The 26,114-nt window shown below is 44.7% G+C and overlaps 1 protein-coding gene across 1 annotated transcript; it reads left to right on the top strand.

The window, feature by feature from the left end:
• The first annotated feature begins 1,829 nt into the window (after nt 1-1,829).
• On the top strand, nt 1,830-24,389 carry TBX22 (T-box transcription factor 22). Its single transcript, XM_083721517.1, has 8 exons — nt 1,830-2,385; nt 3,889-4,036; nt 9,098-9,199; nt 12,274-12,448; nt 13,558-13,722; nt 16,406-16,470; nt 18,105-18,190; nt 22,795-24,389. The coding sequence occupies exons 1-8, from the start codon at nt 2,238-2,240 to the stop codon at nt 23,406-23,408; spliced, it is 1,503 nt and encodes a 500-aa protein (XP_083577643.1). The 5' UTR covers nt 1,830-2,237; the 3' UTR covers nt 23,409-24,389.
• Nucleotides 24,390-26,114: the final 1,725 nt, after the last annotated feature.

Here is a 26,114-nt window from a genome sequence, read left to right on the forward strand (position 1 = left end):
GTTCACTAATTTCAAGGGGTCCACTCTGTTTAATCCAGGGTTGTGCCCAGCGTTAGTCATATTCATGTCAGACTTATTGAAACTAATAGGCAGGACTACGGTCCATTAAATGCGTAAAACTTAGCTGAATACAACCCATATTTCTCAGCCCCATGGAACTCGGAGGGAATTGCCTCCAGGTAAACATGCTATTGTTCTGATATTTGGACAAATGCAAAGGCTTTGAGAAGGCAGCTGAAATTAGCAAACCCAGCGAGATTTATTTCCATTGATGGAGTTCCTCCTTCGCCTAGTCTGTTCCAGGCAGTTATTTTTCTGGGTGGTTCTGCAACAATGCGATTGTCCCTGGAGTGGCTTTAAAATCAAAATGAGGAAGTATCACATCCTGGATTCTGAACGTCAAATGGGAATCACCAAACCGTTTTAAGCCTGAAACAAGGATCTGAATAAATGAAAATCCCGCCCTCCTCCTAACTCGTCTGCCTGCCCGGCCATTCACCACTGCTTAAGTAGAGAGGAATTGAAACCAAAGTACAGTATTTGGATTTAAGCGGCCTGCGTAAATGCTTTTTGTACTCCTAAATGGAAGCCAATGTGTTGAAATATCAACGTTCAATGAATGCTATGACTTATCCATCCCTTACTATTCCCCTATTGCTGTCCCTTCCCAGTGGGAATTTAGGGCACCTTCTAGCCAAAGTTAAAAGCACTTTTCATTTAAGTCTGATTGCATAAGGACGTGCTTAGCTGTTTCCTATTGGAATCCACAGCAATTTCAACGCGCCTAGCTGGCCGGATCGTGCGGTTCGATTGCAAGCGCCTCGCAGCAGGGACCAGCCCCATTAGGTTTCACGCGTTGCTGTTGTAAAGCGCTGAATGAAACTCAGGATCAGCATCTTCAAAGAGACGCCGTTCCCACCCTCAGTTCCGACGAAACTAGTTGCCTCTTTGGGGCATTTTTAAACAACTTCAAGATAAGCCATTTTATCAAATAAGCCTGCGTGGAACAATAACTTGAAACCAACGTATCACTTACAACGTATCGCTTTTACTGTACTGGGCAGTAGATGTGGGGAGATTTCAACTGAACTTCCTTCCCGATAAAAGGCTTCATCGGAAGATTTGACCCCGAGCGCGCAGAATTCAAAATGCAGCCCGATCCTGTCCGTGTTTACTCAGAATTAGATTCCATTAAATTCTCTGCCACTTACTTGCAAGTAAAGACTCATAGGCTTGCAGCGGCTGGGATAGCGACAGCTTTGTTGTTGCTGATTATTTTATTTTATTTTGTTGTTGCTGTTTTCGTAACAGAATTAAACGATAATAATAATAATAATAATAATAATAATAATAATAATAATAATAATAATAATAATAATAGGCAGGCATGTTTGTTTCGATGGAAAGGTCCGGAAGCAAACTCTTTGAAACGTTGCTTCTAGCCCTCATGAATTCCTTATCCCTCCCACGCCGCCCCGTGGTGCAAAGACTTAGCAGGAGACAACTCGCCAGATCTAGACGGGGATTGCAAAAGGGACGCCCAGAAAGACGCCTTCTATTGCTACTCGCTTCTGCGCTTTGCCTGGCAAATTGGCACCCAGTAAGCAATATATGTCGAATTCCCTTCTAAGTTTGCCGACGGAAAGGAGAACAGAGTCTCCGACATACATCCCGGTAAGGAGGGGCGAGTTTTCCTCAACCCCATGGCCATCCCCTCCCCTTCGCCATTTCTCTCCCCCGCACCCCTTCCCCCTCTCCCTCATCCTCTCTCTTAAGCACTTCCAACAGTGCCTAACACAAACAGTGGAGTCTGTTGGCTCGATCCAGGTTCAGCTGACTTCGCGTTCCCTCTCCTTTTCTTACCCTTGTCAGTCTTACTCCTCTGTCCCTGGGATTTGCCAAAGAAGGCAGTTCTGTTCTCTCCCCACCACCACCACATTTTTTTAAAAGTAGGGATGGAAATGTCGTCTTCTTTTTGGTAGTCGCTTTCTCGGAGAGCCATTAGGATCCCTGAATGGAGCTGGGAAGCTGGATATATTTTCTCACTCTCTAGGATGCTGCGCAAAGTGTTGGAAGGGGGTTGATCGGGCCACAAGCCCTTCTGAGCTGGGCTGAAGTTTCTTTTCGGCTTTGAAGAGGGGGGAGTAGGGGAAGCAAAGAAGGAAGGCTTCCCTCCTGATCTTTCTTTATTTTATTCTCTAAAAGAAGAAGGAGACTCCACATTTGGAACGGGGATCATGGCTTTGAGCTCCAGGGCGCACGCTTTCTCCGTGGACGTTTTAGTGGGCAACTCGGGGAAGCGCAAACTTCTGGATTTGGAAGAAGAGGAGCGCTCTGCTGAGAAAGCAGCCGAGAAGACAGTCTTCGGGGAAAACCAGGCGCCAGGTAAAGTCGTCCTTCTCTCTTCTTTCTTCTCACTGTAGTGCTAGTCGGGCAACCGCCGAATCGTGCAGTCCAAAACTATACATTCTTCGGAAGTCGGTCAGCGCGTTTAGAATGGTAGCCTGAAAGGTTTCAGTCCTAATTTCCTGCCCCAGCTTCCCTGACAGCAAATTCCCATTTAATCCAAAAGAATTTACTTTTGAGTTAGGATTGCGCTGTTCAGCTGAATCTCCCTCTGCGTCTGATAGGGTTTACTCCCTGGTACAACCTTAAGAAAAGCATGGCACGGGAACATATTCTTTATTGTATTTCCTCATTTGCCAGCCGGAAGAAGAATCCGGCGTCCCCCTAAAGCTTGCTCTGTTTTCAATAACGCTTGCCCCAAATAAAAAGTTAGGACTGTGTTGAATAAGCGAAGGGTAAAATAACTGGGGACTTTGTACAATGAAGACGGACGCACGCCGAGGGGGTACTTTTCCAAATCTGAGTGCTGAACTGTGAGTTTTTAATTTAAGATTCTTAAATGTGAATAGGGCTCAGCCGTGCTCCCAGTTCTACTAAAGTGAATGGATCAAATCCTCGTTTTACACCGAGGGAAGAACAAAGCGATTAATCTGGGGCCTGTGGGTGATCTGTGTTCTGTTCCGGGCATAACCTTTAAACTTGTGCAATTCAAATGAAATTTAGAGAGGCCAATTGCAGTGAAAACTACACCTAGCGCTCAACTGAATGCCAAGTACGGTAATTGCTTCAGTGGCGGCGGAAGAGAGGAAATCCCCCCATCGTTATTTGCACCCCAGGGAACATACGACCCCGCAGATGTTACTGGACTGTAACTCCCATCATTCCTGACCATTGACCAGACTGACTGGAGCAGATGGAAGGTGGTGGTCCAAGAGCACCTGCAGGGACCAAGAGTTCCTCATCCCGGATTTACTCTCGTCTTCCACACATTTACTTGCGAGCTCTTATTTCCCCACAATTTCTCTAGGAACGAAGCCCTGCTAAAATAAGTCATATGTGTGCGTGTGTGCGTGCGTGCAATTGTTTGAATCGTTTCTTTAAAAAAATATCCACACTGTCTATTTAAAGCACATTAAAAGCTCTCTGTTTTCCCCAAAGACTCATGGAAGCTGTAGCTTGTTAAGAGTGCTTAACAAACTACCGTTCCCAAGATTCCTTCGTGGTGCTGGTAAAGTACTTTAAATCCATAGTGTGAATGGAGCAGGTTCGAGTGCCATCAGATTTTCCTCCCAGCAGTCGATAGGAATTATCGGTGCCTACAAATACTCTGTCTAGAAAATCCTTCCAGGACGTCCAATGGATATTTGAGAGCACTTCCTAAAAACGAATGGCTCTCAATGGCCCTCGCAACGCATCCCTGCAGCTTCCGCTTGAATTCCGATCCGAGCCACACGGAAGGAAAGGGAGCCAATGGCATGTCCAAGCCGCGGGCACTCGCTGTAGTTCTGTCCCCGTACCCCGCTTGCATTTATTTCCTCCCAGAAAAGAAATCTAAGGGAGAAACGGCGGGCTCCCTCCCGGAGGAAACCAGAGAAGGGGCCGGAGCGATCCAAGTGGACCTGCAAGGTTCGGAATTATGGAAGAGGTTTCACGAAATCGGCACTGAAATGATTATCACCAAAGCCGGCAGGTAGGGCATCTGGCCCGCAGTTTCATATCTCTCTTCCTTTTTTTTTTTTTTTTTTTTGTGTGTATGCGTGTGCTGCGCACGATCTGCCCCCCAGATAGCACTCTAAATTTCCAGTAACGCGTTAGCGACTTTGCTTGCCGGCGTGTCAGCTGCTGTGCTAAAAATGCACACGATTGCTCTATTCCAATAAACCAGCGTTGGCATGGTCCGAAGTCTGTGCGCTCACGGAATTGTGGGTTCGATCAAGTAAATTACTAAGGCTGCTGCCCTATACTGTACCCGCTTACCTGGGAGTAAGGCAAGTCCCACTGCGCTGAGTCGAATTTACTTCAGAATAGACATGTATAGGATTGTACTGTAAGGCCTCTTTTAACAAACACGGGTGGTTTCTGGTACATTCGACCTTTCATTCATTCTTATTAATATCCTGTTTCTGAGGGACACTTTCCAAGTCCCGCCGGTTTCAACGCCAAATAATTCAGCGCTTGCTCAACTCTCTCCTGGAAAGTAACTGATTGATCCTTGAGAGTGCTTTGGTCGGGGTGGGTCGTGCCCTTACTATGCACAAATGGCATGCTTACTCAGAAGTAAGCCACACTGTGTTCTAGAGGGTGGGGGAGGCTTATTTTTACAAGGGAGACAAATTTGTTCTCCCCACAACTCAGGGAGAGGCGTCGCTATCCTCCCCCTCCCTCTTTTATTTCCAATGAAAACGAAACGGGGAAATCAAGGGACCTTTCTTGCCAGAGGTTACATTTTTTAAACTCAGCACCTCAGTGTCTGAGGCAGAATTTCCGTCCATGGTAAGGCGAAGGGATACAGGAAAGGCTGAAAGTGCCTTACATAAATCACAATTCAGAACCGTTGCTCCATCTACCTTAACAATTACTTTGCCTGCTCCAGTTCTCTGGAGGCGCGGTTGTGTGTTGGTCCTTGCTCAATCCTGAACCGAAAATCCTTGTAATCTTGTAATTCCTACACACACACACACACACCCTAACGCTTAGAGTTAAGATCATTTGTTTTCCTTATTTCAAACCAAATATTTGCAGTACGGGGGATGGGGGAAGCACAGGCAGATATGTTTACCGTTTGCTCCTGTCCTTCATATACACTGCAGGCTACCCTCTCCTCACGACCTGGAATAAATTCTGTAGCGAAAAGCTCCTCCTTAATAACAGTGATCCTGGTGAGATCGTGATTTGGGAGAGTGAGATAAAACTGATGAGCTAATGGATAATTCGGTGGCCGACGCTTTACTATGGGGATTTTGTGATATTCGTAAAACTTATCACTGGTCTCCCGCACCGACAATGCAGTAGCCATTTTCTAATATCATTTTAAATAAAAGGTTATTCAAGTCCCGGGCTCGCCAACGCTGCAGGGCCAACTTAGCAGGTTTCGGTGAAAAGGAAGTAAAATATATTCCCATCCTTAAATGCGGGGAGGGCTGTAAACCAATGAACTCTGAGTCTAAAATTACGTTAACTGCACCACTGAATCGATAAAAAGACAATCTCTTCCCACGATATTCTTTCTCTTACCACCGCCTCTCTCACAAGTTCATCCTTCGCTGATCAAGAGAAATGACTATGATAACCTTCTGCAGGTTCTTTTCTCCATTAAATCTATTCGATTCCCAAACCAGAGCTCCATAAATTAGTGGATGAAGAGTCACTTATCACCAAGGCCAAGCTGTTAAGGCAAAGCTTGAGGCTGCAATTTCATGTACGTTTACATGAGGGTAAGAACTCGGTGAGACTTACTTCCAAGTGAAGCCATGAAGGAACAGAAGAAGCTGCCTTATACTGACAGTTTATCTACCCTGACTAGCAGCGGCTCTCCAGGGTTTTAGAAAGATAATCTTCCCAGGTTCTAAATGCAGATACCAAAAATTAAAGCATGTGCTCTGCCACTGAGTTAGTACGATTGGGTGACATGTCACTAAGAAGGAAGAATGTGAGGAGCCTAACATCAAGATGCTAAACATCCTTGGTTTGATATTAATGCATTTCAAGGCAACCTATTCCTAAGTAGGTGCCCTTTTAACTACTGGAGGAATCCTGTGCATGGATTTGATCTGCCTATAATCCTGCCCATGGTTACTTAGGAGTAAGGCCCTTTAAGCCAAGCAGGACTTACTTCTGAGTACTTGATTTGATTTCTTACCTGCCCTCTACTATAAGGTCAGAAAGAGACACAACACATATCTGATAAGCCCTCCTAGAGAGAAGGCTGATCTTGTCACCAGTATGGTGTCATTAAAAGAAAGAAGGGAGGGAGGGAGGGAGGGAGGGAGGGAGGGAGGAAGATGCTTTTGAAAAAATTGTTTTTGAACTTCCTTGCCTGAGGATGTGTGCTGTGGAATTCCAAATCTCAAGATTCTAGTGTTTTTGGCACTCAGTAGCTAGGTGGACGAAATGCATGGCTTTAAATGCTTTTGCTAACTTTGTGAACCCAATTGCTGTTTGGCTGAACATTTTTGCAGTTCTTTGCAGAGAGAGGGAAGAAGAGAGATTAATTTATGAAGGACGTAAGAAAATATGAAGGGACCAGTCTGATCAGGCCAAAGACGTCTTGTTCTCAACCTTTGGGAAACCTGCAAGTGGCACCTGTGTGCAACAGAGTTCTCCCCACTTGTGATTCTCAGCAACTGAAGGCTACTGCTTCAGACAACAGAGGGAGAACGTGGCCATCATGGCTAGTAGCCATTGACAGCCTCATCCTCAAGTGATAAGAGTTGTGAGGAGTCAGAGTGCAGTAAAAATACCTGGCCAAGTCAGAATATAGACATCTCCCCTTAATTAAAACACTTCACGCAACATCCCTTGCAAGATTATTAAAACAATGGGAAGCCACTGTAGTGTCCCCAGATGTTGCTGGATAGGAATTCCCATCAGCCTCAGCCAGCATGGCCTATGGTCAAGTTGAAGTCCAGTAGCATCTTGAGGGCACCATGTTAGCTACCCCTGAAGTCTAGGGCAATAAAAGGTTCTGCCCTGGATAGCAGGTGCAGTGGTGCAGACAGAATGGTCTTCAGAAAAGTACTATGCAGAGGGTAATACTTCAAAATGTGGGAAACCATCCATGCCTTGCTTGCGCTCTCCTCCTTACCCTTGACCTCAGCACTGCAGTGCAAAGCCAGGTCCATGGGGTAAGGAGTTCTGTGGTGCCTTAAAAGCAGAGGTGCACTGGAATTCTATACAACTCTACTCAGATAACAGCCTTATTGAATACACTGGGACTCACTCCTAGCTAACTAAGGCTGAGTTCACACTCTCAATTACTGTGCACTCACTGTGTTGGGTTTGTACCCACATTTCTGTGCCGTGTTCACACAGGCCATTATATTTTTTTAAAAATGCACATTTCCTGCAGGGTTTTTTGTTTTTTTAAGCACAGCTGTTTTTTTGATGCATTGTTTCTTAAACCAGATTCACATGGGTTGGAGCATTCAAGCCTTTTCTAATTTATGTCTAGCCTCCTTTGCACAGGGTAAAGACACCCCCATCCTGTAGTGTGTACACAAACAAAACGAATGTGACGCTATGAAGCCCTGCTGATGTGAACAGGGAGAGAGGAAAGACCCATGAAAGGTGTGTGTGTATGTTAACAACTTCACAGCCTTCTAAAATGGTAATGTGAACACACCCCAAGTATAGGATTGCAGACATATTTGTTAGGGGACTAGAGGAGGATGGGGAACCTGTGGCCCTCCAGGTGTTTCTGAACTTCTCCCCAGCCACCATGACCAACAATCAGATGCGGTGAGAGTTGTATAGTTCAGGACCATCTGACATGTTCATTTACTGTTACATTCACATCTTAACTTTTCTTTATTTCATCCTCACAACAACGCTGTGAAGTAGGTTAAGCTGAAAGATGGTGACTGGCCCAAGGTCACCCAGGAAGCTTCATGGCTGAGTGAGGATTTGAACCCTGAAAGGTCCTGGTCCAGCATTCTCCCCACTACATCATTGCTGGCTCTCTGTTCCTCACTGCTGGGCTGGAAACTTGTTTTTCTGGTAAACCTCTCTACGTAGCTGGCACATCGACATTCTCTTGCGCCCCCACTCTCTCCTCTCCTTGGTCTTCGGTCCTTCTGAGACTTCCCTTCCTACCTTTCAGCCGCAGCCCAAGGCTTGGTGAACGAACAGTCTGGTCCTATTGACAATCTGCTGGAGGCAGAGAGAGAGAAATCCTGCTGTGGTTGGGATCCTTTTTCCCACGAAGCATGTTTTAAGATTTAGCATTGATAATGGCGCCTGAATGATTTCACACGCATTCGCGGATATAGAAAGCTTTTGGAAAACGAAACGAAATACTAAGCACTTTTAATCGAGCTTATTCACTATAACAAAAACCAGCAATTTACGACTTTTAGTAGTATTTTGCGTAACACTACAGCTACTTATGTTCTTACTATTAGGAAGGGTTCAAACTATTACTTCCACGCGGTTTCTACCAGGTCTCTGTGGCGCAATGTGACAGTGCGATTAACCAGAAGGTTTGTGGTTCGTGGGCAAGATTCCTGCACTGCAGCGGGTTGGACTAGATGACCCTCAGGGTCCCTTCCAATCCTACAATTCTTTGATTCTGCTAGTGGATCATTTCTCCCCTTCTGATGTGACAGAGAATGGGGGTGATGATAATAGAGGGAGCAGCAAAAGAGGGAAACTCAGCCGGAACCTGTTCATGTTTACTCGAAAGTAATTTCCATTGAGTTCAAAGGGGCTTACTCCCAAGTCAGCGCGCACAGGATCATGCCCATTTCTTGCAAGTCCCATCAGCTGTAAGCCTTGCAATGCAAAGGGAATGGGGTGTCCCTTAAACTCCAGTGCTCCTGCAAATGTCACAGGGAATGCGCTCAGGCTGGCGGTGTGAAAGGCAGGCTCGCCGGCCTGAGACTTCCGGGGCTCATAAAGCGGCAGGTATCCCTTCAGGTATGGCTGTGGACAGTTGCGCAATGAGCCTTGAGCAGTGGAGACAGAGCGGGATAGGAAAAGAACCAAGGAACTAGATGCCAAATGAAACCTATTGCTCTTCTTACGCTTCTCGCAGGAGAATGTTTCCGTCGGTCAGAGTCAAAGTGAAAGGTCTGGATTCGATGAAGCAATATTACATCGCCATAGACGTGGTGCCGGTAGATTCGAAAAGATACAGGTAAAACGCGGGCCGTTCTCCTTCGGAAGCTAAGCAAGATATAGGGTCAGTTCACACGTGCACGCTCTCATTCGCGGATGACTTCAGCAGGAGGTGACGACGACGTGCCTCCTGTTTGCGTCAGGGCCTCCAGCCCCCAACCAGCACAGAAAGGGATGCGCATATGGTAGCATCCCCTCACACTCAATCTTTTCCCAGCTTCAACTGCCAGTTACAGGATGGTTCCTTCCTACATGTACGTGTGAATCAGTCCCGCTGATATCGAAGGGACCTGCCCCTCCACCCCAGTAGGCCTGGAATCCATTTTAAAGCAAGCAGATGCGCATCGTGCAGGATTCCCTTTTCTCTTTAAATACTTCCCCCGCTCCCTTCCTAATTTCATAATATGACCATCAACTTACACGTGAAACTGCAGTCCGCTCTTATGCCTATTTTCTCATATTCAGCAAGATTCCCCCCCCCGCCCCCCTTCTAGGAAATAACCGCGTGTCCTCAAATCATTCAGGGCCGGAGTTATGCGGAGTAATCGTAAACTGATTCCTCATTTTTAAGCTTTTCTGACCCATTGGCAAAATATATCAATAGCTCGCTGTTTGCACGAATTTACGACATCCCAAATACTTTGAAGTATCTGGACCGAAAAACAGCAAGCAAAAACGGATTGTAGGCAGGGCTCTTCAGACGCTGACAGAAAGCTAAGATCCAAGTCCGTTCTAAAGGCGAGTTCTTAAAGCGCAGTCCTATGTCTGCACAAAAGTACTGTAAGCCCTACTGAATTCAATGGGGCTTTCTTCCATGCAGGTGCGGTTAACATTGCAGCCTCAGTAAACTCCTTCATAATAAGTCAAGCCTGCTGGTTCAGGTCTATATCCCATCCAGGCTAGCATCCTGTGGGCCGACCAGAAGCCTGTAGGAAGCCTGCAAGCAGGACCTGAGAACAGCAGCAGTTCCAAGCAAATGGTATTCCGATACATAGCGCCCCAGATCGTGGAGGTAGAACAAAACCATCGAGGCTAGCAGCCTTGTCCTCCATGAAATTATCTAAACCCCCCTTTTTTAAAAAAGAAAAAGGTCACCTGAGTTGGTGGCCATCACTGCCAGTGCCTCATGAGGGAGAGAGTTCCACAGGTTAAGAAGTATACGTACACACACGGCGGGCCTGCGTCCCCGTGGCGAGAGATTCTATGTGCCACAGACAGAAGCTGTGTGCCCCACAGTCCCGTTTACTTTCATCCCGTGCTCTTCCTTCCACCGCTGGTCTGGGAGACGATGTGCACATTGGTTTCTACAGTACCTCTTTCCAATATAGATGCTTTTGATCAGGACTCTTAGGAACACGGGATATTGCCCTATACTGAGCGTGATTATTGCCTGCGCGCCCGGGTTTCAGGGAAATATTCCCAGCCCTACCAGGAGGAGATGCCGGGGCAAAAGAGACGTCCTAACCGCTGAGCTACGGCCCTTACCCAAAGGGCTTGGGGAAAGTTGCAAAGCAAACAAACAGTTCGCAGGACCTCAGGGAGCCTTCGACAATAATTTGACACGTTGAGATCAGGGGCTGCCTTTTGAAAAAGCTGCCTTTCTCTCCCACATCAAAGGCAGCAGGAGTCTTGAGCTAATGCAACAGTGAGCGTGTTACGTCCCAAAGGTTTCAATGCGAGATATGTAATCTTGTTGTTTAAATTGCTCACGGAAATCAGAGATACTTTCTAAAAAAACAATAATAATGCCAGTTTCGGTGTTCCTTTTGGGAAGATCCGCCCCACACATTTAGGATATTCAACACATACGAAAAGCACGCTGGAAACTAGTTCTGTAAGAGGAAAGTTGCGGTTCCCATAATTCTTTGCGAGAAGCCATATGCTTTAACCGTGCTTTAAATAAGTGACGCGTTTTTGCTCTGTCGTTGCTTTCGCAGCGCAACCCTATACATAAGAAAGTTCCCCGAGTTCCATAGGAGATACTACCTAAAACAAAAGAATAGGATTATTAACACTTCGATGCTATACACCCTTGCCTGGAAGTACGCTCCGTAGAGCTCATTGGGCCTTACTTCTGAGTAAGCATGCATATGGTCCTTCTGTCGGTGTTCTAAAGGTGAAAAAATATTGAGATGTCCGCTGCAGAGAGAAACATAATCAGGGTTCAGATACCTGTCCTTGTCCTCCTAACTGATACGAGTGAATTTCAGGAAGCGAATGTTGCAAGCGTTGAGTCCTAAATAGAACCAGAATCTCTTTGTGGGCAAAGCAAAGGTATGAGTATAGGGCGGGGGGGGGGCAGAAGGCTGAGAACTAACGATCGCGAGCCACTTACGGTCCCGCGGAGTGTCCGGCAAGGAAATGGAGGCTTTAAAAACCTGACTGCTGGGGATGCTGCACACCTGGTCAGTTTTTTGGAATCCCTTTCTAGGAGCCCTGAATTTATAATAAAGCACAGGCAATGCCCCCAAACTCCGTGCACATTTCACAGGACCCCAGAACAGAAAGAACCGGGAGGAAACTGCAACTATAGGATTTAGTATTTAATCATTATTGTTAGAGATCAACTCAGAGTTGATCTGCTACTAATGACTGGTATTGGAGGGTAGCATCAAGTGAAGTGCTTACTGTTTTTTTCATTGAGCTTCTTGGTCTCTCTTTACACCAGAAAAGGAATCCTAGGCTACCAACAAAAAACAGTTTAAAGAAGTGGCAAATGTAATAAAAAGGTAGCCTTCTGAATGGGCAGTGAGAGATGAAGGAATGTGCTCAGCATTCCATTTTTAAGGGCTCTTGACAGGGTAGGCTCTGATTGCCAGGTGACTCAGCACTGCTGCCAATCATGTGAACTCTGCATAACTCAGAAAGTGGGCATAATATTGGGGGGGGGTGCTCAAGAATGTTTATGGGTTTCCTACAGGCAGAGTCTGACTGTGAGAAGAGGGTGCTAGACTATATAGGCCATTGGTCTGATCTGGCAGGTGCATCTAATGTGCTTATGTGTGTTGAGAAGCCAAATACAGGACTTAATGGGGGTTCTGCATCGGATTGTTCTGCTGCTTCCTAACCTCACGACCTCTGTCCCTTATGAAGGTATGTCTACCACAGCTCCCAGTGGATGGTGGCCGGAAACACAGACCATTCTTGCATCACACCCCGGCTTTACATCCACCCAGATTCCCCTTGCTCTGGAGAGACCTGGATGAGACAGATCATCAGCTTTGATCGGGTGAAACTGACCAACAATGAGATGGACGACAAAGGGCATGTAGGTGTGGATTGGAGGGTGCACTGCTATAATGGGAGAAGAAGGGAGGGATGGACAGAGATTTCTTGTTGGAACAAGAAATAACTTTTAGGGCTGCCCTAAGACTTCCTTATACATAGTCATACCTTGGGTTACAGATGCTTCAGGTTGCTGTTTTTCGGGTTACGGACCTGCCGAAACCCGGAAGTACCAGAAAGGGTTACTTCCGGGTTTTGGCGGTCGTGCATGCGCAGAAGTGCTAAATCACGCTTTGCACATGCGCAGAAGCACCGAATCGCAACCCGCACCACTGCGGGTTGTGAACACCAAGTTGCGAATGTGCATCTCACATGGATCACGTTCACAACCTCAGCGTCCACTGTATGTGTGTTTATTTGAAACCATTGTATATGGCACTTTTCATTTTACCAAAATTTCTAGGGGAGCTCATGCCAATTAAAACGAAACAAAACCCACAATAAATTAGGAAGTTGGTAGTCCATCTACCTTTCAGCATTATTACATTCAGAGTCACAGCCCCACATGCTTTGTAGACTGGAATTTAAGAAATTGTGAGTGAGGGAGAGACAGTTGTGTCTCTGTGCATAAGTGTATGATTTCCTCTACCATGAAGTCGCCACAGTGATGCAAGGGCCACATCGGGTAAAATGCATAGCTGGAGCCCCTTTGTGCTGCAGCACCTGTCCCTCTCATCCTGCTCTGGTAACGTAAGGGCATAAAGATCCAATGATGGAGCTCCTTACCACCCCATTGTCAAAGTCACCTCCCTTGGAACCTAGATCAGCACTGATGCTATAAACCAGAGATGGGAAAATCTTTTCATTCCAAGGGCCACATCTCCATTTCTGGGGGCTACATGCCAGTGGTAGGCATGGCCAGGGGCAAAAGTGGGTGGAGCAATGGATGTGATTCTTACCTCTGTACAATTGCCTACATTTCAGCCATGCAAAAGCCAGAGGCTTCTATGCACCCTTTCACCCACCCATGCAAGTGAGTGGCACCCAAGGAGGACACAGAATAGGGCTGGGAGAGTCCCAAGAGCCAGATATAGTAGCACTGGGGCCCTAGACCTGAGGTTTTTAAGGACATTTGCCTGTCTTCTCTTACAGATTATTCTGCAGTCCATGCACAAATACAAGCCAAGAGTCCATGTCATTGTCCAGGATTCCCGGTTTGATCTGTCCCAGATCCAGTCACTGCCAGCAGCAGGCGTTCAGACCTTCTCCTTTAAGGAAACTGAATTCACCACTGTCACAGCCTATCAAAACCAGCAGGCAAGTTACTTAAGAGATGCTTCAAAAATGGTACTTCCATTCATTTCTCTTCAGAATTTGGAATTGTGCAAATTAAGGTAGTTTCTTTCCCCCCTGAAGTGGGACTGATGCATTAAAAAAAAAACAACCCACACAAATAAATCAACACAGAAATGCATTATATTATGGAAAACTGCTCTGTAAAAATGTGTAGTTTAGGAAGACTATCATGCTAAAATGTGTGTATTAGGAGAAAATCACACTAAAATCCCAATGGAGTTTCATGAGAACTCTTTTTTTAAAAAATACAAGCTGATGTGGAAAGGTGGAGAACTGAATTTAACACAGGAAATGTGAGAAACTGAGAGAAACTGAAATTGACACATTCACCTATCCCTAGTGCGCATCCCTCAGGTGTGGTGGAAGGTGCTACCAATAAGGTCAGCTTCTGTGTATGGAAAAGTGTGTGTGTGCGCGCGCATGGACCAAATTGCAGTTTTTCTCAATGTCTTGGGTCAGTAAAATATTGATTAAATGCTGCCCCTATACAAAACTTGATGTTAATGTGAATGAATCTGTCAATTTACATGTAATTTAGTTTCTTATTTTTCCAGTGTTAAGTTTGGTCTGCCCCATTTCTGCATACTTTTCAGGTATTTTTATATTTTAAGCCCTCGTGAAAATTCATATGCATTTTCAGGCACATTTCTCCTGTCATACAGTTTTTGCAAGTCAGGTTTCCTCTGTACAGTGGATTTATCCATGTTATTTTGGCTGATGGATGAATTCCTTCCACATCCTTTGCACTTATATACACATTTTTGTTTGCATTCTTTAGCTGGAAGACTGTATCCAAACAAGGGCACACAAAAGGAAAGAAGAGCTGTGTTCCGATTCACATGTTTGGGCTAGGGAAGTGTGGGCTTTGTGAAACCCAAATGAATTGCTCTCTCATTCCTAGTTCAGTTATTTATACCAAAATTCTTTTTTTTGGGGGGCGGGTGTTTTCTTTGCAGGAGGCGGCACTCATGGGAATTTATTTTGAGTTAGAATTAAAAACAGGGACAACACAAACAACAATACAACAAGGTTATTAATAGAATAAAAAAACTCACTGAAAACAATCCCTACTATATTATGCATGTGAGGTCACTTCTTGCTCACAAACTATTTGTTCATATTTAAGATCTTTAAATGACATAAATTGAATGATAATTATTATTACTTATAAATTGTGTGGTGGTTTAACCACAAGTGTGCCAAACTGCATGGATGCATCAATAGAACAGTACTGAAAGTATATTGATGTGAGCATGCATAAGATCACATCAAAACTACTGATTTGGTGAAGTTATCTCTTTAGAAGAATCAGGGCACAAGTGTGGTCCAGTAACATTAGGGTATAAGTCTGCAAAAGCCTATCCAGATATGAAAAGCTGATGCACAATTTAATATGCAATTTTATGCTGGTTTTGTTTATGTTTTGTATCTTTTAAAAATGAACTTGCTTTTACTTCTGACTTTTTATTGATAATTTAAATGCGTATTTTATTTTATGTGAATTGCTTAGAGGTTAAAAAATATTAGCAGTATATGAATTCCAATCAATCAATCAATCAATCAATCAATCAAGGAATGACTTCAAAGGTGTAGCAAATGCAACACATTCTAACCCAACAAATGATTATTAGTTAAACCGGGACTCAAGAGGAGTGGAACAAACTCAAAGAACAATGGCCTCTCAAGGTCTCACCATTTATATCCCTCTCCCTACACTCATGTATACTCATGTATACCTAAAACCCCTTACTGAGGACAGTGCTCCACAAAACTCACAGAGTGGACTCTAGTGACCACGAAAAGCTCATGTTTATATGTAGGGTAATTGTGACAATTTCTTAGAAACCTGTTCTAACATTGGGCGCATATGAGTAGGGATGGAAGGATGTGTTGGTTTTGTTCTGTCCATTTCTCAGTTATCCAATATTCAATTCATTTCTCCACATTTCTGCAGCAATCTGCATTAAAAAAAGAATAATTAATCAGCATTTTAGTGTGAATTTCTCCCAGCAAACATTTTTGCATGCTGTTTTGTACACATTTTTGCAAACAATTTCCCTTAATATAATGCATTTTTCTTGTGTTTTTCACTACTACATTTATTTTTATGCACTTCCCCTTAATATATGCATTTTTAAAAAAACATTGTTTGGAGAACTGCAACACAAAATTCAGGTAAATTTGCATTTTGAAGGATGACTGTAGTTATGTTTTCATATTGTTTTAGAAAGGGCAGATGTCACAGATTTGCCTTTAAGTGTGAATGGAATCAAATTTCTCCTGCAAATGAATGACATTCTGTCTAACTAGGTTTTTGCCATTCTAGTGTTGGGTTACTTCATGGGTAGGCAAATTAAGGCCCCGGGGCTGAATCTGGCCCAACTGCCTTCTAAATCCGGCTCGCGAACGGTCCGGGAATCAGCGTGTTTTTACATGTGTAGAATGTGTGCTTTTATTTAAAATGCATCTCTGGGTTATTTGTGGGGCATTGGAATTTGTTCATTATTATTTTTTCCAAAATATAGTCCGGCCCCCCACAAGGTCTGAGGGACCGTGGACCAGGCCCCCTGCTGAAAAAGTTTGCTGACCTGGTTACAGCACTCAAACAATTCTTTCTTTGTTGTTTTGCTGTGAATGTCCACAGATAACAAAACTGAAGATTGACCGGAATCCCTTTGCTAAAGGGTTTAGAGACCCTGGAAGAAACAGGTAAATTATTACCATTTATTTGCTGGGCTGTCCACTAGTTAAAGGCACCATAGTCCGACCTTGGTCAGCTTAGTGATCTCCAAATATTTTGACTACAACTCCCATCAGCCCCAGCAAGTGCTGGTGGGAGGAGCTGTGGTTCAAAACATCTTGAGGGGACCAGATCCATGAAGGCTATCCTAACTAATTGATAGTATGAGTTTCAGTGTAATAATTGGTTAACCAATGGAGTAGTATATGCTTTTGCCTTGTAGTTTTCTATTACATAATATTGCAGTTTTCCAGTTTCACCTGTTATTTTTCTAGAACACTTAGAGTTTGCTTTGCTATTAAGCTGCATAAACACATATGAAATAATAAATAATATTTGCACATGGTAAAACAATAGTTACGAACCCCTCTGTCCAACCCCTCACCTTGTTTTCTGATGACTCCTTGGGTGTTGCAGGAGGCACCCAATGTGGGAGAAAGGGAGGAGAGACTCCTATTTTAAAGTGGTCCTTATTACTTGCAGTTTTCACAATATTTTATGTTTATTTCTAATATTCAGACGTATGCCTCTGAATACTAGTTGCTGGGAACCACAAGTGGAGGGAATGCCAGTGTTACTCTTGTGTCTTCTTTGTGGGCTTCCCATAATGGGCATCTGGTTGGCCATTGTCAGAACAGAAATCTGGGGCAGATGGGCCTTTGTTCTGATCCAGCTGCAAGGCTTTCCTTAAGTTAACAACTGGAGCACATTTTAAGCTAAGCAATTAAATAAACAAAAAGAGATTAATCAGTTGCAATCTGTTTTGTGTGTCACATAGTACTTTCATGTGCATAGTAAGATATATTTTTGCCAGAATCTCAAGAGGCACCCAGGAAGTCCTGAGTGCTCATTAGAGCTTCTGAGACACCCACCTTCTAAAAACAACCCTCCCTACCTCTTGAGGGCCAAACTAGGTTATTTGCAGACTATTTGTTTGCTATATGTGAATAGTCTGTCACTACATCTGTTTATTTCGTGCAATAAAACTGCCTTGCTTCCTGTCTACAAACTTGCTGGATGCAGAAGCTTCTGCACGTGGCACCCTGCACAAAATCTAATGTGCCCCCCCCCAATCACTCACCCTCCATTGAACGTCATAGTTGCAGCACCTTCTGCAATGCCCCAGAAGCTTCACACCTGGTGTGACTGAGCCACTTGTACTCCCCTTTGATGAGAAGTGTGCATTCCTAGTGTGGAAACTTGCATTTGGATTGCCCCTATCAGAACTGAGGCCTTCATTTTCCATGAAGTGGGTGGGTGGGTGTAAATCAACTTTTGGTACATAGTCATTGGTAGGTTGACACACTGATAATCTCAACAATATCCTATTTTGTATGCCTTGGTCTCTTAGGATCGTGGGCAAGAAAGAAAGTGTGATGCAGGGATATTTTGCTTGAATTCTGTAATTCCCCCCCCCCCCCCCATCTTCATAAAGGAAAGTGGAAATTAGATTACTTTTATAAGTGTTCATATTTCCTTATTTGGCCATTTCCTATATGGCTATGACTCTGCTAAATAGTACCCCACTTGTCAATATCTCAACCAGCCTTTGGAACATATTCCCATGCAAGTGCTAGGCTGATGTCCATGCTTTGCTTTGTAGAGGAGTATTGGATGGACTTCTGGAATCATATCCATGGAGACCATCACTTACCCTGGATTTTAAGTCTTTTGGTGCAGAAAGTCAGGGTAAGTACAGAATTCTCCATTGGTTTTGAGATCATTATGCTGAACTTTAAGCAACAGTGGCATGCTTTTCAACATGTTCAGTGCAGTCAGCTCCTCGGAGGTTTTGGCAACCTGGATACTGGGATAGCAAGGAAGCTAATTTTCAGTAAAGACATTGTATCTGATGGCCATGCAAATTTGGCTTTTAACTTTCTGGGCTAGAGAATTAAAATGATTTAAAGCATCATTTCCCTGCCCCAGGGAAGGTTAGGATTAGGGTCCATGTTTCACTCCCTGTTTTCTTGAGACAGGGCTGGGAAAGTCTCCTGTATGAGACCCTGGAGATGTACTGCCAGTCAGTGCAGACAATACTGAGAAAGATGGATTGGTGATGTGACTTGGTATAAGGCAGCTTCCTATATTCAGGTTAACGCTGTATGTCAGCATGCTCACGAAATGCATTTGATAAAGGGCCTTTCCATGTTGACCAATACCATGTCTCACAACAATATAAGGCTGAGCTGGGCTGACTTGAGCCCCATCAGGTCTACTCTAAGCATGGCTAAGCCTGAATCCAGAGCAGAGCAGAATGATTTTTCCTTTTAAACTGTTTTAAGAAGAAGCAGATTTCCTTTGGAAAGACCATAGATTGGTGGTAGAGAATCTAGTTCCATGCCTGGGGAACAAAAAGAACCAATGGTCTAGGGCAGGGATGTCCAACAGGTAGTTCGCAATCTTCTGGTCGATTGTGGGGGGTTTGTGGTAGATCTTGGTGGATCATGGCCCCCCAAAAAATTTAAATAAAAAATGGGGGGGGGAGCTCAACAACTTTGGCTTTCTAAAAAAAGCTCAACAACTTTTTTTTTATAGTGGGAGTAGATCTCAGTCTCTTGAAAGTTGGACATGCCTGGTCGAGGGCACTGGGGAAAACACAATGGCAGCCCCCAGCCCCTATCCACTCTGGAATGAATGGAGATAGGTCAGTGTGATGGGTCTCATCAGAACACCAAGACCCCAACAGCTGCCTGAGCATGATGGATGCTGGACCTGATTATCCCCATGAGGGACTGACTGGGAGCTACTTGTCTAAGGCCACCAAATGAATCCCTGGTAGAGGCAAGAGTTGAATTGAAGGGCTTTCTGGTTCATTGCTCAACCTTGTGCAGCCTAGTCCCAGGCCTGTTTACACAGGAGTCAGTCTCACTGCAGAGCCAGCCTAAGGGTATTTTGATGCCTGAGGCAAAGGATGAGATAGTGTCCCACTTACCCGTGCACAGAAGCTGACTGGACTGATACTGCTGAATCCCATTTCAACCCTGACAACAGGAAGCTTCATTCACTGTCCCTAAAGAAAGCAGGTTCATTTAGGGAAATGCCATAGCCTTGCATGCAGAAGGTCTCAGGTGGAGTGCCTGGGGAAGTAGAGGGACCAATGGTCCTATGCTGTGTATGACGGTAGTTGCAAAAAGAACTCTAATCTCCAGCAGAGAGGTTCAGGAAGGGTAATAGGGTAGTGGCAGATGCCACTTAGTGGTGTCTGGTGCCCAGTGGAACTGGCAAGGTGGAAGCTAGGCTGTCCATTAGTAAGTGGAGGCAGAGCCAATTAATTCCAGTTTTCTCCCATTTGCATATTTACTGAATCCACACTGCAGTGGTTATTGGGGATAGTCTGCAGTTGGTGCGGCAGTGCCTCATTTCCCCAAGTGGACCAACCTTTACTGCTGCACCCCTCTCCCCATCATCTGCCACTGGCAATATGTAAATTTATGACATTTACATATTGCTTAATCATTTCTACCTGGTGTACATAAAAATAAACCATACAAGGAATGTAACAAAACCAAAGAAATCATCACAGAACCAAACAGAAACTCAAACTAACTTAAAATGCCTGCTGGAATAAGGGGGACTTCATCATGCACCTGGAGTTCAGAAAAGAGAGTGCCTTTCTAACTTTAATTAGGGAGGGAGTTCCACAAGCTTGGGCCCACTACACTGAATTCACATCTTCTGGTAGTTATGAGCTGTTCATCTGTGCCACTGGGGAACACCAAAGGGGATCTCATTGATTGAGCAGGGATATAAGGGAGCAGGTAGTCCTAAAAATATTGTGGACCCCAGTTGTTCAGGGCCTTGTAAGTTAATACAAGAACCTTGAACTTGGCTTCGTAACATATGGGCAGCCAATGTGAACTTTTAGGAACCAGAGTTATGTGTTGGCAGTAGTCTATCTCCACCAACAGTCTAGCTACGACATTTTTCAACAGCTGGCGCCTTCACACCAGGCGCAAGGGTAGCTTCACCCATAATAAGGCAGGTCCTGTCTCACTCAATGGGGCTTTAGCTACTATGCTGCTACATTAGTTCCAGTGAGTTCCAGTTGCCTGGGGTCCTTATTTTCATTCTGAATAATTCTGCAATAATTTCGTACAGAAAGCTAAAATATTTGCTGATTTTGGATGCCAAGTAGAAGGAGGATATGCTATTTTAACAGTTCCTTTTCATCAGCCTAGCAAAAAGGGAGCTGTTGCATCTTTGGGGGCCTGCGGGCAGCTTGTCCTTTGAGAATCCCAGGTCTTTGGCTTCTTCTGAGCCCAACTGATTAATCAAAGGGGGATTTGCCCCCTTTTAAGATTTTGCTCATTAATCCATCAATTAAATTGCTCAAAGCTTGCAGCCTGGATAAATACCCAGCTTTACATTCTGGTGAGATAATTACACATGCTTGATTGCAAGGAACATTCATTCCACTTTAAACTCTCTCCAAAAGAGTGTGGAAATGGCATAATGACTGTGTGTGTGTGTGGAAAGAGAGAGAGGGGGGAACACAAGGGCAGTCAGAGAACTTACCATGGCACTTACCTCCTCCCTCCCTCAAAAACTGGTACCAGTAATAATTCTTAGTTGAATTTCTGTCATTCTGTCAAACCGGGTTACAATTTCAGCCATGTTGCACACACCATCATTTCAGTTAGGCTAATAGTTTTCATACCTTTGGAGACCAAACACAGACCCGGAATGAGATCTCGGCCCAAAATCATGACAGAGCAAGGCTCCCAATATTTTCTGGGGCAGTTGGTGGGTATGGAGCCAGCAGGTTAGGAGAAAATAGAGAGGAAAAAACCATAATTGCTCAGGCAAACTTTGTGTTTAGACAGGAAGTCCCTTTAGCTCTTCCTGTCGAGGCAAGCCAATGGCCAACCTGGGTGGATTCATTCCAATACCTGGGATCTCTTTACATCCTAGAGCAGAAGTAGAGACCCTTTTAAGCCCAACAACCACATTCAGCCCTGGACAACTTTCCAGGGTCCATGCATCAGTGGTGGGCAGGGCCAAAAGCAAAAGTGCATGGAGCAACAGATGAGAGTGGTTGATTCAGTAGGCCACTTTCTAAACACACAAAATGGAGAGATTTCTACCCCCCCAAAAAAACACTTTTAATCCTCCAACCAGGCAAGTTATGGCTCGCTCACACTTCCACTTGACCCATGCCTAGAAAGCATGGGTCCAAGTGGTTTTTTGCTTGACATGTAATTCCTAGGTGTGGGTCCAAGCGGTTCCTCCTTGCCCTGCTCCTTTCTCAGGGAAAACCCCACTCTTTAGTGCTAATTTGGAGCAAATGTCAATCCAGAAAATTGCTGCATGCTCCAATTGAGCACTAAATAGAAGTTTTTCCCAGGTGCATAGGAGCCAACTTCTAGGGATCTTTGCAGCCCCAATAAGATATTTGAGGGAGCTGGGGCCCCAAAGTTGATGGGCATTGCCATTCAAATTGTGTGTATGCACTGTGTCATGTGATCGATTATGTGGGGCAGGGCTTACCTGCCCCCCAATATTTTATTCAAGTTGGCACCCCTGCCTGGGAGAATGCAGTGGGACTATAGGAACCCTAAGAGGCACTGGCCCAATTCAAGAGAACGTTTCATCCAGACAAAAGCACCCAAGGAGAGTGGAGAGCATGATCTGGGGAGAGTCCTGAGGGACAGATACAGAAGACTGGAGGGCCACCTTCAACCTTCAGGTCTGAGGTTTCCCAAGGCTGGTCTAGGGAAATGCCCCAAACTATAGTCTTGGTGGTTTAAGACATGAAGCACCTGTGTCTTAAACCACCAGGGCTATAGTTTGGGTCATAGAGTATAGAATTGGACATTCCTAGTAGTAGCCCCAGAAGTTGCTGCCACTGGATATCCTGAGCATTTGAGTGAGACACACAGAGAAAGACAGAGCACACGGCAAGATGGCTTGGTTATTGAGCATTCATTCTGATTTGTTTGCATGGAGAATAGATTATGCCTGTTGGTTTTTTATTTTTTAAAAAGAACATTCGTTCTAGTTGTTTCTAGAGAGGTTAAATGACATTGCATCAAAGGAAGTGTTATCCCACACTTCTCAGAACACTTTCCCATCACTTTGGTTAATGGGAAAAGTCTGACTTTTTGGGAGATGCAGGTTTGTTGTACATAATCTTCCTAAGTCTCTATTATTGCATGGTGCATTTTCAAGCATGTGATCGGACTCCACCTCCAAACAGCAACAATCTGGGAGTAACCAGAGAGAGAAAGGGAAATCTCTCTCTCTTTAAAAAAAAATATTTTAACAACATAATTTTCCTTGCCTTACTGTAGGTGGAAGTCCTGGATCTTCCCCTGTGACACCCCCCGGGGGAACCCCGTCTCCTCTCAGCTCTCTTCTCTCCCCCTCTTGCTCTCCTCCTACACTCCACCTGTCAGCAAGCAACCTCAGAATGTCATGCCCGGAATCTTACCTCCACCACTTTGGCCTCCCCGTCTGCTACAAGATTTGCCCTACCGGCCTTTTAAGACAGCCATCGCTGATATTCCCAAGCCATCCTAAACTGGGAAATGCTTCCAGCCCACCCCTTTTGCCTCACTTCATGGTGGAGATGCCTGCACTGTCTTCTCTGAGCATAACCAACGTCAAAAGTGGCAAAGCAGAAGACTTAAATGGACCAAGCCCCCAAGGGCCCAGTTCTGCTGGGCATATGCTGTATGGCTTGCATGCATCTGGAAACATTTTCCCATCAAGTCCCATTACCCAGGAAGCCCTTAATTGTGCCTTACATCCTCCATATGGTTTCTACGGCTATAACTTCTCGATGCCATCCAGGCTGATGAACACAACAGGACATTTCAAAGCAAACGACGGTGTTCCATCCCCTCTCAGAGAGAGCAGGTGCAACCACTCTCCCTGGCCTTCTGCAATTAACCACTGCCTCTAATGGGATTCCTTTAACATCACAGAAGCAGGGGCATGTCAAACCCTGCAGAGCTTCCGGCTTTGGTTCCTCAGCAAAAGCTGATGGATTGTTGGCAGTGGACCATGGAGTGGACCATAATCGGATGAGTTGAGCGCAAAACTTTGGCATCCTGAGATTCTCTATGGCAGTGAAATTGTGCGTGGTTTTTTTTTAGGGAGTGGAGTTTGCTAAATATTTACTGGAAGGGCAAAATCCACCATCTGTTTGTTGCGGGAGGGAGACTCAGCGTTATTACTGGCAGTGTATCAATAGTAGAGCTTCAGCCCTGGCTGCTTGGACACTATATAGTGTCTTCCACTGTGCCTCAGAAATAGAGATGCAGCATCATTCCCGGAAGATGGGAAACACATAGTTTCTGGTGTATCTCTGGTGGCGGGGAGGGGTGGACACTATTTGGTGAATATTTGACAAAATGACCCTCCTTTTGTGGGGGAAGGCTCAAGGGTAAAAAAACAACAAAAAACACCACTCAGAATTTTGCTCTCTACTCAGAAAAAAAAAAGTTATTTTGAGAAATTGTGGCTGAGCTCTACCCAATCTCCCTCACTGGTTTTCTCAAGGGACCATCTGTCTTCATAATAACTACACAAAATATGAAAGATATTGAAATAGGGGGAAAGCTGAGATTGCTAATTTACTCAGTCATTTAAAGAATTTGGGTAAAATGTAGATTGGACTTTCTTTTATTTTCTTAAAAAGCACTTTGCAGCAGAATTTTAGCATCCACGAGATTACTGAAGTGTAAAGTGATCCGAAGGTTATTTTCACCAGACTCTGTGCTTTTCTCATTCCTCAGAGTTATTTTGAGAATATCTTTGCATACTCAAATTGATTTCATGGATCTTTTAAAGGACTGATGCCTCAATGCTTCCTGTCCCCAACTCCCTCTCCCTGTTCTCAGAGCAAAGCACTTATTAGACTATTGTCCCATTCAATCTCTCTCTCCCTCCCCCCTCCCCCACTTGCCTCCAATCACTATTAACTGTTTATTAACCTTTTCTATGTTCAGTGTCATAGACCTGTTTCCTCTGGGTTCTTTATATATGTTCTAAAAAGTGCCCTGCACATAGAAAATTAGCATGTTAGAGAAAATTCTAGGTAGGAACCCCATACCCTCCAACATTTCTCTGATGAAAATAGGGACGTCCCATTCCATAATGATAATTATGGGTGTCAGATAACTCCATACCCTCCCACATTTCTCCAATGAAAATAGGGGCATCCTAAGGAAAAGCTGGACATTCTGGGATCAAACCAGAAACTGGGATGGCTTCTCTAAATCAGAGACGTCCGTAGAAAATAAGGACACTTGAAGGGTCTGGAACCCTTCTCTTGACACTTCATCTAATATATGGAGGGAGATATTCTGAGTGAAGGTTTCAGTCCTGCTGGCTCACATCTGTGGTCTGAATTGCTCCAGCCCAAACACGAATTGGCCACCATGAGAACAGAGGGACAAACTAGACATGACATGAAGCATGTGATTGGTCCTTTTATGTGCCTTTAGTTTGGTTCACTGAATAGTACTTGTGGGAGTGGCAGTGGTGCTTTCAGGACAGGACTTTGGGGCAGGTATCCAGAGTCCCATTCTGGATTCAGTCTCCCATTCTGAGCATGGCAGATATTTACTGGGGCGCTGGTGGAGGGAAAGTACTTAGTGGTTGTACACATGCTTTTCATTCAGTGCTGTGTTGCCAACGTGTGCTCAGGGCACCAAAACAGCAGAGGCACACACAAAAAGGAGACCCATCAAATTCCATCAAAATGGAAACACACACACTTTCTTACACTCCACCACAACTCTTTCTCCATTTTTATTTTGGTTCTCTTTTTATTACTTATCCCCACCTGAACCTGGGGGCGTTCCTACAAATGTAGATAGAAATAATGCCAGGAAATCAGATCCTGTTGTGCGTTGCAATAAATCTGTTTTGTTTTGTTTTATAGTTTAGTATTGTTTTCATTTCAGATTACAAATGGCAGGGCACCATAATCTTTTCAATGCTCAGGGCCTCTAATGCTGTCAATACAGCCCTGTTTACATTTTAAAAGGCCTGACATCTTCAAGCAGGGCTAAGGCAGATTCGTGTCTGAAACTCTGGAGAGCAGATAGACCAATGGTCTGGCTTGTTCCTCACTTTCCCTCCAGGAGCGAACAGGTGTGCTGTCCAGATCAAGATTATGACAAGGGCAAATGGTTAAACCCAATTTCCTTCCACACTGCAGTGTGGATCTTCCTATAGCTACTGCGTTTTGTTTTGTTTTTTAAAGGAGGCATGCAAGGCCAATCACATTCTTTTTGTTGGTCCTAATCCATTACAGGTATTCTCAAGCCCAGGGGCCAGATTCCCTCACAGCCAACCTTTGGAGGTCCACATGCCAGTAGTGGGGTGGGTCCAGAAGTAGAAGTGGGTGGGGCAACTGGCATTACTCACCATTTTGTACAGTAGGCTACATTTCAGCCATGGAAAAGCCAGAAGTTTCTACATAAAACCCCACCCCTGTACCTCTCTCCATCCTTTCTCCAGGCATCATCACAGTTCAAGGACACATTCCAGTCAGGCATGGAGCAGGACCTATAAAAAGAGTGCCTTGGGAAAAGGTGTGGCTTCAGAAGTCCCAAGGGCCACTTAAAGAGGCACAGAGGGCCACATTCAACTTTTCATC

This window comes from Podarcis gaigeae (genome assembly GCF_964106915.1).
Source record: "Podarcis gaigeae genome assembly, chromosome: Z".
NCBI lineage: Eukaryota > Metazoa > Chordata > Lepidosauria > Squamata > Lacertidae > Podarcis > Podarcis gaigeae.